Genomic DNA, 14,262 nt, shown 5'->3' on the forward strand with positions numbered 1-14,262 from the left:
AATGTTGAATAGTTTTCGAATAGGTAACCTAACCTAACCCAACTAATCGGTAGTGCATAGCTACATTCATATCCTAGTATTCACCATTTTAGCAAGTCTGTCATTACACTGAACTACATGAAGCATGCATTATTAAGAGAATCTATACCTTTGGGAGCTCCTGTAAAAATACTTGAGAACAAAGAAATTGTTTCATTTTCTATCAACTGAACGGATTTTCAAGAGGCTTGTTGCATTTAAAATATAAGAAGTTGAAGATCTACCAACTGTTAAAAGCAAGAGTTTTTTGTTCAGGCTACCTTTTTTTTTTTACAACATATTACTGCAAATCGGGAAATTCTGAGAAAATGAAAAATCAAGTTTACAACTCTAACTCACAATAAATTCAATCATAATGACTGTAATATAAATATATTGGTGGATATATTGAAACTTTGGGAATTTATTTGAAAGTTTGCAAAGCTATTTGTAACCATTGGAGTTGTAACAGTGGCATTTGTGGTTCCTTGTCCTTGCAGAGAATTCCATTGTGTCCCAAATGTAGCCTGGAGGAAGTGGAAGCAAGTGGGGAAATGGCAGTCATGAAGCCTGACATTGTGTTCTTTGGAGAGGGCCTCTCCCAGGAGTTCCACCAGGCCATGAGTCGGGACAAAACCCAGTGTGACCTGCTTATTGTCATGGGGTCCTCGCTCAAAGTGCGCCCAGTAGCCCTTATCCCTAGTGAGTGCCCTTTTTTTTTTTTATGTGTGGCACTGACTCTGTTATTTGGTTCATACTTTACTTATGTTCTCTCGAGCTATTTGTGTCTGCTAAATACTTGACCTGGTGATGAGTTCCCACTTTTTGTTGCTAAAGGTAGAAAACGAATGTTTTCAATGTAGCCCAAATATTTGGGTGTGAGAGTGTAACTATTGAAAATAAATCTGCAACCACTGCAGCGGAGGCAATATCTAGTACTTTTGGGTGCATAGGTGCAGTGCATTGTACATGTTTAAAAATAATTTAGAAAAAATACAGAACCTCATACATAAGTTTAACAAAAATTGCAGAAAAAAGACGTACTAACCGGGGAAACGTATGATCCGAAGTAACTAAAAAAAATCTTACACTCAACTGTCGTTGACATCTACGTAAAGTGAAGCGTTGTGCCAATCATTGCGGCACGAAACACAGGTGCATGTTGAACTGGTAGCGTTCTGGCAGCCCAAGACAAGACGCATTTTGTTGTTTTCCTATTGCATAGTGTTTTAGAGTGGCAATGGGAAACCGAAACAAAATCGAGCTGGTGGGTGACGCCAGATGCTGCCAGAGCGAAATGTGATGCTCGCATCACGCGGTTTCCAAAGGCACTATACCCCACACGCTGTAAAGCAGATAGGTGAAGGTGCTTATCGCAGTAGGGTTGGTGACAATAGGTGTGAATGTGGCCTGTGACGACCTGCGAGGAAATTTGCTGGTACCAGAATAAGAAACTGAGTGCACGCCTGCATTTTCATGTGAGACGCCCGGGCCAGTATTGCGAAGGTAGCCGATGTGGAGGGGGGGGGTCTACTGTGACTACTGTTCTCAATTGCGCGCGCCTCGTGCCTTTTCTTGTTTACATGAGATCTAGTGGCTGGAAAACGTATCATACGTTCACAGTCTGCAGCAATGAATGGCGCGCCACATTTGGGTTATCGCCTACTAAAAGTGTGCTGTACACTTCCAACGGCACCATGCACTGTGAAACAGATAGGTGAAGATGCTTATCGCAATATGGTTGGTGGCGATAGTGGTGAATGCAGTGTGCAACGACCCGGGAGATTGGCCAGTACCAGAACAAAAAAAAACCTAGTGCACGCCAGCGTTCTCACGTTAGACTTGCGGACGAGTATTGCGGCGAAGCAGCCGCAGCGGGCAGCTACTGCTTTCAATCACGCTTGCATCACGCATTTTGTTAACATGGCACCTAGCGGGCGGAAAACATGTCATACAATCACAGTTTGCGAGTGTATTGAATGTTGGTGCCGAAAAATCAGGTTATTCAGGAACGTATGAACCGGCAAAAAATAACTCAATGGGATCATGTTTTTTTTTCTCAATCACGAACGCTGGTGCTGGGAAATTGTATGAACGAGGTTCTACTGTATTCCTGCACATGTGTAATATGACCTTTCTTGGCTTAATTCACATTCTTAGCTTCTGAGCATTTGAGCAAGGATGCCTAGGTTGTTCAGACTTTGTCTTTCTTGTTATAGTAGAGCTATGTTTGTCTTCTGTAGGCTCGATTCCTCCAGAGGTGCCCCAGATACTGATCAACCGAGAATCACTGAAGCACGTCACTTTTGATGTTGAGCTCTTGGGTGACTGTGATGTCATCATCAAAGAATTGTGCAACAGGTGGGTTGCTCTGTTCATTGGCGTCGGCTGGTGTTGTTTGAATGTGGCAAGAATTAATCATAAGTGTGGCATTTTTCCTCACCTTGAAGGCTCGGCTGGGATGTGGCTCCTAGTGATGGGCCTGTGGCACCATTAACAGAACTCACATCACTGCCTCCTCAAGTATCCACCAAGTCATTATCAGAAGTCAAAGAACCTGCCGAGCAGAATGGGACCACAGCAGCAGATGAGAATGGAAACACCCCGACTAGCAGCACATCTGTGGGTGTGTAAACTCTTGTGACACTAATCAGTTCTTGCATGAAAATCTGTTGAATTAAGTTCTGATGCTTTTCTGCAGCGATTCTTGTTTTAAGTGATGCAACAAAGTGGAATATCAAACTCGTAGCACATGGCTCCCCACATGCCACACTGCAGTGAAACCTTGGTAAACCGTAGTTGGCCGGAGCTCGGAAAAAGTATGTACTAAACGGTAGTACTGCTTAACCGAAATAGCATGAGATCGAGCATGAGATCGCCCACTTAAACGAAACTCAGAGAGAGTGCGATGAAAGGGAAAAAAATATGCAGTATTTATTCACTTCGTGCGACAAAAGTGTTATTTTCGTTTGATGCCGCCGCAACCTAGCAGCAACGACAGCTGCCTCGAACTTACTGAAGCTGCTAGCCAGCTTCTCCTCGGCAAACACTCGCATGGCAGATTCCTCGTTGGCGTTGCATATTCTCTGTGCATGGGCGCGGTAGCCTTGCAGAAGTCGCGGGGCGCCTTTTAACGCGATAGCGTTAAGGAGCTCATGTCGCAGAAAAGCCGGTGTCGTCGGCGTCCGCGGCGTTGGCCGTGAGCGATAAATCCCGGCAGGCACTTCATAAATAAAAAGCAACTTCCAAGATGGGCTGGGTGGGAATCGAACCAGGGTCTCCGGAGTGTGAGACGGAGACGTTACCACTGAGCCACGAGTTCGATGCTTCAAAGCGGTACAAAAGCGCCTCTAGTGAACGCGGTGTTGCCTTAGATACGAGCTGTTTCTAAGGCTCAGGCGTGCGTCGCTTGCTCAGGCGCACATTTCGTTGTCGCGCCGAACGCTGCGTTGCTCGACGCTGACCGCGTCCGATGCGGGGCGCGTAGTCGCTGCGCCGTAGCCCATTGTCTTACACCCCTTGGCGGGTCGACGGGAACGTCGCTTGCTCAGGCGCACATTTCGTTGTCGCGCCGAACGCTGCGTGGCTCGACGCTCACCGCGTCCGATGCGGGGCGCGTAGTCGCTGCGCCGTAGCCCATTGTCTTACACCCCTTGGCAGGTCGACGGGAACGCTGTCGCGTTCCACTCTTGAAGGCGAAGCTTAAGCGTCCTCCAATTTTTTCATTGCAGGTTGCTGTTCTCGTCACGACGATTGCATTCATGAGGCTGACGTAACGCGCAGCTTCTGCCACTGTTGGGCCTGAATTGTCTGTGCTGTCACTTTCCGAGTTGTCCTCATCACTGTCGCTAGGCGACACTTCGGCAACAACGGAGGCAACGATGGCGAAAAGTCGAACCTTGTCAAAACTGTGGCAGTTTAGGCGAGTTGGTAGGCGACCTCGCTATCGTAGCCGACATGGCATCTCTTCGCGGTCGCAGCAGCACTGCCGAGCAACTTCTTCGCATTCCAAATGCCACACACCGTAGTCACCAGTAGATCCCTGTCGTGTGCCAGTGCTGAATTCGTGTCACGTATTTGTAAAAGGAAGGGTGCCTCGAAGTTTCGAAGCACAGAAGTATGACTGAATGGGCGCATGGCAGCACATCTTCCACTCCAGTCCAACCGCAACGAAGATAGTCCGGCCTCATAAGAAAGTGCTGTGCATGGATTTCTGAAGACACGACAAAAGTCATTCACTTTCAACCATGCTAGGGTAACTGTGCCATCAAGGCATGTCACCGGCGTGCTTCAGGGCGAGGCGGTACAGCAGCGGTGGGCTTAGAGATAAGTGCAGTCTCCGAGGCCACGGCAGCGGCAATCTTTGCACCGTTTTCCATGCAGCACAGCGTGCACTCACTCCTATTTAGGCGATTTGGACCAACTGCCACTCACGTGTAGCTGTCTTCTCTTTGCTGTTGATATCCACGCACAGCATGCTGCGCTGCCATGAAGCCACACCTCAAGACGAAATTCGCATCAGGGTGTCTACCAACCGGGAAAACCGGGAATTCTCAGGGATTTTGAGTAGTCTGGAAAAACTCAGGAAATTTGTGCTGTTATCAGGGAAAATTAGCTGTAATTTTATTGAAAGGGTCGAAAGTCAAGGTAATGCTGGCTTGAGTAACAGACAGGAATCGTAATGAATCGTCTTTGACGCCCTGTCGTCGGCTGGAGGAGGTGCCAATGTACAGTCAACGACCGACTTCCTGGATTCTCGATAATTTGGACGGCTTCGCGGCACCACCACGTACCCCGTAGAGTCAATGTACCAGAACGTCTGAAATTTCAAACTTAAGAGCTCTTTGCCGTCCGATTTCCTGGAGGTTTTGCCATGACCGCAGGTCCGAAACGGCATTAATCAAAGCTGCCACCTCTGCCATTTTGATTACCTTGCTGCCTCGAACCGGCGCTCTCGCACGCAGATCCGCTGGCAGCCGTAGCGGCAACGCTAGGCCTGGATGCTTCGACGTTCGCTATGAAGCTTCTTGCCGTTGGATGCCGTGTTTTTTATTGAAAGAAGTCGCTGGTGTTAGCAATGGCACGGGCTCCGCCTTTGTGGTCCTCGCGATTGGCTTAGAAGCTTGGAAAGCATGGTGCGTTGCATAATGCTGGTTACCGAAAGTTAGCTTTGCCTCCATACACAAATGTTCCTTAGTGAAGCTTACGCAAAAGTACTGTAGTGAAGCATAACAAGTGTGGGAAGGGGCTATTGCCATTGGACACAGTATGTATTGCTTAATTATACACGCGTGCACTCGGTATTTCCTGTCACAGTACGAGCACCGATATGCCTAATACGTGTACCGGCAGGCCTTCACAGCGTTTTCGAATGTGCCTGTGGCAGTTTGAGCCCTTAAGGGCAGTAAATGACATGCATTTATTTTTTTCAACCGGCCGATTTTTCTGATGTTTTTGCAGTCCCTAGGGAGTTCGAAATATCAGACGTGGACTGTGCAACTGACCAAGAAGATGCCTCAAAATGTCCGTGGGGAAAACGAGTGGCTGAAGGAGGACAAGAACAGAAAGGACCTATGCATTGAGGAATGAACGGGAAAGGAAGCGTGCTGCCGCCGTTTTGAAGGAGTTGGGAGATAGAGAGAGAGTGAACCTTAATGAGAACCAGCAGTTATGTGGGCTGGGCCCTAGGCCTCCCACGATGAAACGTCGAGGTCTTGCCTCTTCGACACTTCGTAGGTCTGCCGAGCTCAAAAAACAAAGTATTGGCTGATGCCGAGATGCAGGTGTCCCTCATCCAAACCAAAATAAACTCTTTAAAGCAGTGAAACACAACACTGAGGCGTCATGCCCAGGCTGAGAGTATGTCAGGACAGTTGAGGTTGACTTACGAGTTGTTGAGAATCTCAATTGTGACAACGTTCGGGCCTCATACCACTGAGCTTGCTATCAGTGGATAGAAATAGCTCCTATTCGAAAATATTTGCTTCTGTATGCATCTCCACTTTATTCTTATTTGAGAATGTCCGACTCGATTTGCAATATTTTTCGAAGACATTTTATTTGCTCTGCATTTTACTAACCCCTCCCTTCTGTTCTCTTTTTGAATAACATAAACACTTCTCCTTAGTATTCAAATTGGACTAAGTCGTTCTTTTTTCGTATGCTTACTAGAGAGTGACAGCATCGGGCGATATGGTCTCAGTCCATCTTGACATAAAACATAGTTCTGCATCACTCAGGGAATTTCGCAAAGGCACTCGGGGAAAACCTGGAAAACTCAGGGAATTTGGAAGTGTCAACTTGGTAGGCACCCTGTTGCATATAACTCTCACCCCAACTGTAGTGGTAAATTTTTTCAAATTTTAGAGCGCACCTCTTAGGCAGCCATTCCTCTGGCCAGCGTCAGGGTTGTCCCTCAGTGTAACCGAGTGAACGAGCACAGCAAAAAGAAGGATGTAAGAGCGAACGCGGAGCACGGATGAAAAACTGCAATGGTGAAGAGAACACGAGGAAGAAAGCAGAGAAGGAGAGTATGGCAAAAGTGTGAGAAGAAAAGCGCTGTGCCGCGCATGACGGGTTTTGCGGAGACGATGGCTACGAGATTGCACCAGAGTAGCGCCCATTGTCTTTAGGGAAAAAAACGCTGCATGAGTAGAGGTCTGTCTGCGGCAGCTGCTGTGAATCGCGCCCATGAGTCATGGTTAGCGAGGCAGTCACAGCACACTTCACTCTGTTTGCAATGTGCCGCATGAGACAGATTGTCCTCGCGAGCCAATATATCGTGAAATGAAAAAACGTATACAGCTGGGCTCAAATTTCACTTTGGGAGTATCGTAATCGTCGGTGAATTTTTGGTACAGGTTATATGTGAAAACATATCGTATGTTGCGTTTTTATAAGTCAAAAGTGTGATTTAAGCAAGGAAAATGTGACACATATTTTAAGTAGTGTTGGTAATACTGTACTAATAAACTTCTAATTCAAATAACATTTCATTTTTCTTTAAATATAGTCTTCATCGTGATAAATGAAGGTGCAAAAATTGTTCTAATCCTTCTTGGTGTGGAACTGTGTTAGGGGATTACAGGTGTAAAGGCTTATAGGTTTGTCATAAATTTATTTTTGTCGTTAACCTGATCACAATAATAATTGGTTATAGCAATTACATTCTTGCAGAACTTTAATATTGTTAGTAGGGGTTCGACTTAATGTGGTGAATGTTTTAACGCGATAGCGTTAAGGAGCTCGTGTCGCAGAAAAGCCGGTGTCGTCGGTGTCGGGCGTCGGCGTCCGCGGCGTTGGCCGTGAGCGATAAATCATGGCAGGCACTTCATAAATAAAAAGCAACTTCCAAGATGGGCTGGGTGGGAATCGAACCAGGGTCTCCGGAGTGTGAGATGGAGACGCTACCACTCAGCCACGAGTTCGATGCTTGAAATCGGTACAAACACGCTTTTAGTGAACGCGGTGTTGCCTTAAAAACGTGCCGTAGAATGTTATACTGCGGTGTATATCGGTAATTATGAGCACGTAACTTACAGAAGTCGCATTTACACGAATAGCGAAGTACGTTTCCGCTACATTTCTTCTGCGCTTACCACACACGCAGAGCCATCTTGCGGCAAACACAGAAGACCCCTCCTCTCAATGTACGGCGCTGCCCCGACAGGTGGCGCGCCATGCGCGCATTGGGGCTGTGCTGTGCGCGGACCGGTGCCAGGCGCGTTGCGGCCCCGACTCCCTCTCCCCTGGCGACGCTTCGCCGTGCTCCCACGCGGGTTGCAGAATCAAGCGCCGTTCCTTTCTTTAGATTACTATCTGTCTATCTCTCTGCCCGTGCCGATCACGACGTTTGGCTGGCGTAGATCGTTTCCCCCTCCGAGACACCGAGTTCTTTGGTTCGTTCCGTTTGCTCAGGCGCACGTTTCGTTGCTGCGCAGAACGCTGCGTTGCTCGACGCTTTCCGTGTGATAGGTGGACGCAAAGTCCGATGCAGGGCGCCTCGTAAGTGATCCCTGAGCCGTAGCGCTTTGTCTTACACCCCTTGGCGGGTCGATGGGAACGCTGTCGCGTTCCACTCTTGAAGGCGAAGCTTAAGCGTCCTCCAATTTTTGGGACATTGTTTATTAAGCAATCTTGCTTTTATTATGATCCAATACCCAGAAATATTGGTCCAGAGCTGGCAAAAAAATTTCCAGCTGGGGGATTGATCATCACTGATGTGTGTTTTTGTTTTGTGTATGTACATGGATATTGCATTTCGTATATTCATGTGTTGGGATCTGATGTTTATATACAGCAGAAGAAGCCATGCCAGATTCTACCAGTGCTGATATGGTTCCCACGGTGGAGAGCCAGGTGGACAGCTTGGATTGCTCGTCTGAGTGTCTTTGGAAGCCAAGAACAAGAGACAGCATTGCCTCCAAACTACCAGGTGGGCAGTCTGACTTGTTCACTAACTAAATAAAATGAAATGTTGTGCAGTCATAGTGATAATCTTTAAACATAATTATTAGTGCCAATAGGTTGCTTGCTGAGACTTTGCATGTTTTTCTTAGCTGTTGCTGACCATTTCATTGCATTTAATGCAATTAATGTGCGACATTTCACATTTTTACTACTTCAAGCAACATTCATAGTAAAAGAGTAACACTCAGTTGTGCTTCTCCTAAGCAAATTGCATGAAAGAGCAGTGGTGTTTGCTATTGGAAGATAGCCATGTAAACTAATGATAATGGCACATTTTTTTTTTTTTTAGAGATTTTAGTCGGGAAGTTAAGCTGTGACTACAGTAGAGCACTTCTACACTGAACGCTTCTACAACGAAATGACCTGCATAACAAAGGAATAATTCTGTCTTGGCTCTATTGTGAGCTGTGTGATGTGCACCCTTTGCAACGAAGTGACCTGCATAAAAAATGATTTTGGAAGCACCAAGCACTTCATTATAAGCCGTTTGACGGTAGTTGAGCGTGCCTAAATCAATCCTGCATAGAGTGGAACCTTGATTATATGTCCCTCGGTGATGCGACAACCTGCATTTATAACGAATTGGTTTGGTCCCTGCAAAACTCCCATAAAAATAATGCATTAAAAACCTCAATTATATGACGCAATTTTATGGCGACTCTCTAGTACCATCTTTTAAAAAAAAGAAAAAGAAAAGAAAAATGCTCTAAGCAGATGCAGGCTGGCACGTGAGCACACTGCAGCGGGCTGATCGTGGGTTTTATTCGCATTACATTCTAATAATGGCAAAATTCGCGATTCTAAAGCAAATATCCTAAATTCTGCGGCTTTTAGTGTTACGTTGACAACCTGTACCTTTACGTCTCGATCAAATCCATAGACAATTCGAATGAAGTCGAGACTTGTTTTTAGTTGGACTGCCCTGTGGTCTTTTGCGCTTTGACTCTGCTTATTCACGATGTCATGGTGACATGCCGTATTCTATATGACACCCGCATCGAGAGACGAGCAATTTTGATGGCCAAGGAGGAGGGGAAACTCCACCATGGCTCAGCGGTTCAAGATCCCTTATTCACGCATGGCAGGACCCGCAGGAGGCCCTCTTTAAATGCTAAGCTGGTCAGAAGGGCTCTGTGGACCTCGTAGTGGCCTGGTACCGTCCCCAAATTGAATGGTTGTGGGGTCTCTTAAGAAGTACTTATCTCGAACAAGCTTGAATGTGACGTGTGCTCATGCGATCACTTACGGAGATAATTCGCTTTCGCGAGATTCAGCTCGTCCTGGCTCTGATCTCCTTGAAATATATGGCCAGTCGTGCTCTTGGCACTGATAACGAGCTTGGTACAGCGGCAGGATCAATTGTTGGGGACCCTTTTGGTGCCGAGTCAAGTGAAATTTCACGAAAGTGAAAATGGAGAGTTTTAGTTTAGGGGACGCTAGTGGCTTGCGTACGCAAGAACGGGGGGCGACGGTACTGCGCATGCGCAGACTGCTACGTCTACTTTCGTCCTTCGGTTGTTGGGGCGGCCGATAACATCGCTGACCCGAAGAGTATGGTCCCTAGAATATTGGCTAGTCGGCCGTGCGCCGATGGGAGCGAGTACCGTTTTCGAATGACAGTGACGGTGGCACTGCGAGCAGTCCCCATGCTACGGTGCAGCGCTCGGCCACACGGCTGCGTGTTGGCAAAGCGCACGCGCTTGGTGTATTGTTTAGCCGTTTCTCTTTTAAATGATTTTCTGCTGCCGCGTACTTGCACCAGATTAAAGCAGTATTTGTTACGGGTGTGATGAGAGGTTTTAGCTGCGTAAAGTGGTATTCGTTCTCGAAGACTTTTTGCTAAGCTGTATGAAGCGTTCGACACAGAACGCCAAACGATTGCTCAGCCTGGAATAGCTTTAGCACTAAATTTATTTAGTCATTCAATACTGCTGCCCTTCGGCAGCCAAGGCTGCAGTGCTTAAAAGCGAAACAATAAATTCGAAGGGGCCCTAGTTATCTCAATTCGGAAGCATTGCGACCACCTCGCGATGCCTACGCATCTTCAGTCGTCTTAATTTAACTTCACCATAAATAACACCAAAGGTCATGGGTTGGACTCCCACCAGAAGTTGCGAGTTCGAGTGTCTTAATTAACTCAACTTTAACTTTGTACTAATTAACACCAAAGGTCGGGGGTTCGACTCCCATCAAAGGTCGTGAATTCGAGTGTCTTAAAGGGAAGCTGAAACACTTAAAAAAAAAGAGTTCTCTGCGGCATTCTACAGTTTTGAGTCCCCTGAAAACGAATATCTGGTTCAAAAAAGGCGGAAACAAACGTAAGCAGCTGTTTTTTCAAGAAAACGCGCACCAGCGCCTCAGGGCATCGCGCGAACGCTGCTGTTGCCCGTGATTGGTCGCGGCCGCTGTGACGTCATTCGCGGCAGTCGCCGGTCGGCGCCGCCGTTTCAGAGCATAGCATGGCGTAGCACGCTGTTCTGTTCTGGCTTCATAGCTGAGTTGTAAGCATTATGGAACGTTCTCGCTGTCTCGGACAGCTTGTATTTTCGCCGTACATGTTTGAACCGACAGCCGATACAGAAAACGATGGCGGCAACGGCGATGTTGAGTGTGCCAACAGCGAGAGCGATGTGTGCACCTTCTCGTGTGTTGGAAATCTTAGCTGGTAGGTATGTTGTTGTTTTTTTTCATGTAGCTGCACGTTCCAATGACGGGAGAAAAAATGAGCTAAAGTGTCACTGAGAACATGCTGCTGGAAGAATGCCGAAGCACTAACTTCTCATTAGATTGTAAACACGGGTGCAATTCCGCGATGTCAAGCACCTTGCCGCTGCTTGTCTAAAGTCCCGTGGTTTTTTGAGTGTTGATGCACGATCGCGAACATAAGTGCCGCGTTTCAAAGCGCGCACATGCTATGCTGCGTGGTACAGTCATGGAAGTTGCTTATTATACACATCCAGAGATGGCCAGAGGTATTATATGTGCAATATTCATACTGTGGTTCGACGACTTTGCGATTGTGGCTCGATCAAGAATTGGTATGCGTGCTCCATGCTAGTGTTGACAAAGATATTAGGCAGTTTTAGCACCGCCGTGTGGTAAACACGATAAGTGCAACCGAACGTCGAATGTCACTAGGCAAGCCTATACTCCATTTCATACCTCAGGTGCAACGCTGTAGAAGCTACGCACGAAGTCCGGTCACCAAAATTTATTACTGCGCGCGTTTCCGTCTATGCTTCGCAGCGTGCCAGCGGCGTTTGCTCGCGCGAGCATGCACTTGAAGCTGCCGCGACGGGCTGCAATTAAAAAATGCCGAAAAGAAAATTGATTTAAAAGAACGTGTTAGCAGCCGTATAAGTACAAGGATTGTTTCTATGGGTAAATTCTTTTTTTCATTCATATTCATATATTTCATATTCATTTCATTCATATTTTATCATTTCATTCATTTTTCATTCATTTCATTTTTTTGATTTCATATATGGAAAATTTTCTCAAAAATTGGGTCAAGAAACACCGAACTTTTTCTAAGTGCGAACGCAGCCACTGCAAGAAGTATCTCAAGCCTCCACAGCGTTGCACCTGACGTATGAAACGAAGTATAGCAACGCTAGCAACAACGCGTTTCCACATTTGTCGTAAGGCTGTCCGGCTATCGCGGAAATGGTCCGAGCACAGCACAGTTGATTTCGTCGGCACGAACTTATCTCTCCTCACCGCACGGACCCACTGCGCTGCAAGCTTCTTGTCCTTCGGGAACCTGTGAAACACCACATCGTCTCGCCCGCCTGTGTTTGCGCATCCGAATGCTGCACAGAACGAAGGCATGTTGGGCGCCCTTGGCTGTAGGCACTCACGCAGCACAGAAGAAAAGAACAGTTTACGAAAATCGCAAAAGAAAACAAACGTGAGCGGCGGTGGCGGCAGATCTCTCGTAGCGTCGTTCAGTAAAGAGCAGGACGGAAAGAGGCATGCCAGCACATGCCAGCATGCCGGTCCGGCAGCTCGGTCCCCGCGAATGACGTCACTCTCGCCGGTTCTCTCCTCTGGCTACCACCTCACCCGGCGCTCCGGGGGCGTGTCCGTGGGGGTGACTTAGAAAGCGATTTCCGCCCCTTATATTAACAAAACGAAGAAAAAAATTTCGGAATCGTAAATTATTAGGTCTGTTCTTCCCAATCCCAGCAATTCATGGAAATTGAAAACCGTTTCAGCTTCCCTTTAATGAACTCTATCCTAATTAACTGTGCTTTAATTAATTTCACCCTAACACCAAGGGCCGTGGGTTCACCAATGGTGTGGGTTCGAGTGCCATAATGAACTCCAGCTTAATTAAACCTGCCTTAATTTAATCTACTTTTACTGATGCTGCCTTAATTATCATTACCTTAATTAACTTTGAAATAATTGACGTCATCAACTGCCTTGATTGGCTCACTTGACTTTTTAGACCATCAGGGTCGCACCAACGTCGACAACACCGCATTTTCCGCCCCATGAGCCATATAATGTTTCCGCATTAATAACCAACACGAGGTACCGTATTTACACGATTGTAAGTCGACTCGAATGTAAGTTGACCCCCCCATATCGCTTGACCGGAAAAAAAAAAAATCAGAGAGCATACCCGAAGGCGCATTCGATAGCGAATATTTATTAGTAGCTGACATGGTCACTGGACTACTCGTCTTCAGTAGTGCTGCCATCGTCGTCATTGCTGCGGTCCCACAGCGCGTCGTGGTCCAGCGAAATTTCAAATTTGGCAAACAACCGCACCAGGACATCTTGCAGAACAGCAGCCCACGCCAAATGCACCCAACCACACGCAGCCATCAGGGAGGCTCTTTTGACAGGTCCGGTTGGCGTAATTTCGCAGTCTTCTGCCGCCAGCCACTCGTTGTACTCACGGTGGAGCAGAACCTTAAAATTAAGGCGGAGGTCTGGGCTTATTTCATGATCACGTCGCACTTCACTGGCAGGGACCGATCACGCATTTCAGCGACGTACGCCGCAAGCTTAGCCTACAGCTCCGGAAAGCGTCCATACTTCGGCACGTGGGAAATTTCTCACTTGCCGTCACACAGGTGAAAATTTCGCTTCGCTGCAGTCGCCACTATCGCACCACCCGTTTAGAAACATCGAAATTGCGGCCCGCTGCGCAGTGATTTGTTTCTTCGGCGTAAAGGATGGCAGCCCTCTTGAACGCTGCTGTGAACGAGTGCCGAACGATTAGTGGGCCTGGAGCACTCACGACAACTAGGGAAGCATAGAAGTAGCACGTAGCCGGCAGTCAAGTGGAACGCGTCAAACCAATACCAATGCCTTTAAACAGAGAAAGAGAAACTCGCGAGCGGTGTCTGCTCTTCCATGAACTACCGATACTCCCCGCAAGCACCGCCGTTCTGAGGGTGCCGCCGCAAATGAGAACAGCGGCGCTTCCATCAACTATCGACACTCCCCCATGAGTGTTGCATGCACTGTAAGACTCTCAAAAATGTTAAAGAACCCTTCCGAAAAGCGAACAAATGCGCAGGATAGCGAAAAGATATGGGTAGGGCCATAGAGCAAACATAAAATTGTAACTACGTTGTAGCTCCAGTTGGTATCGCTTTTTTTGGCGGGGCCATGTTTTGGTTTCGATTGTGAGTCGACCCCCCAACTTCAGACTTTCAAATTTAAAGAAAGGGGTCGACTTACAATCGTGTAAATGCGGTACACGCGTGCGATGTAGCAGTAGAGGGTAAAAATCAAAATCAAACCCAAGCTCGTTCA

The 14,262-nt window shown here is 47.2% G+C and overlaps 1 protein-coding gene across 3 annotated transcripts in view; it reads left to right on the top strand.

Annotated features, from left to right (window-relative positions):
- The window catches only part of Sirt1 (Sirtuin 1), a 77,890-nt gene that overhangs the window by 51,378 nt on the left and 12,250 nt on the right, over positions 1 to 14,262 (top strand). For 2 of the 3 annotated variants that reach the window (XM_075689995.1, XM_075690009.1), the window contains exons 8-11: positions 519 to 720; positions 2,262 to 2,379; positions 2,469 to 2,644; positions 8,318 to 8,452. In XM_075689995.1, the coding sequence (XP_075546110.1) occupies positions 519 to 720; positions 2,262 to 2,379; positions 2,469 to 2,644; positions 8,318 to 8,452 (631 nt within the window). The remainder of the gene's footprint in view (positions 1 to 518; positions 721 to 2,261; positions 2,380 to 2,468; positions 2,645 to 8,317; positions 8,453 to 14,262) is intronic. The other variant, XM_075690001.1, reaches the window with a different exon arrangement.

Source organism: Dermacentor variabilis, chromosome 1 (genome assembly GCF_050947875.1).
Source record: "Dermacentor variabilis isolate Ectoservices chromosome 1, ASM5094787v1, whole genome shotgun sequence".
Taxonomy (NCBI): domain Eukaryota; kingdom Metazoa; phylum Arthropoda; class Arachnida; order Ixodida; family Ixodidae; genus Dermacentor; species Dermacentor variabilis.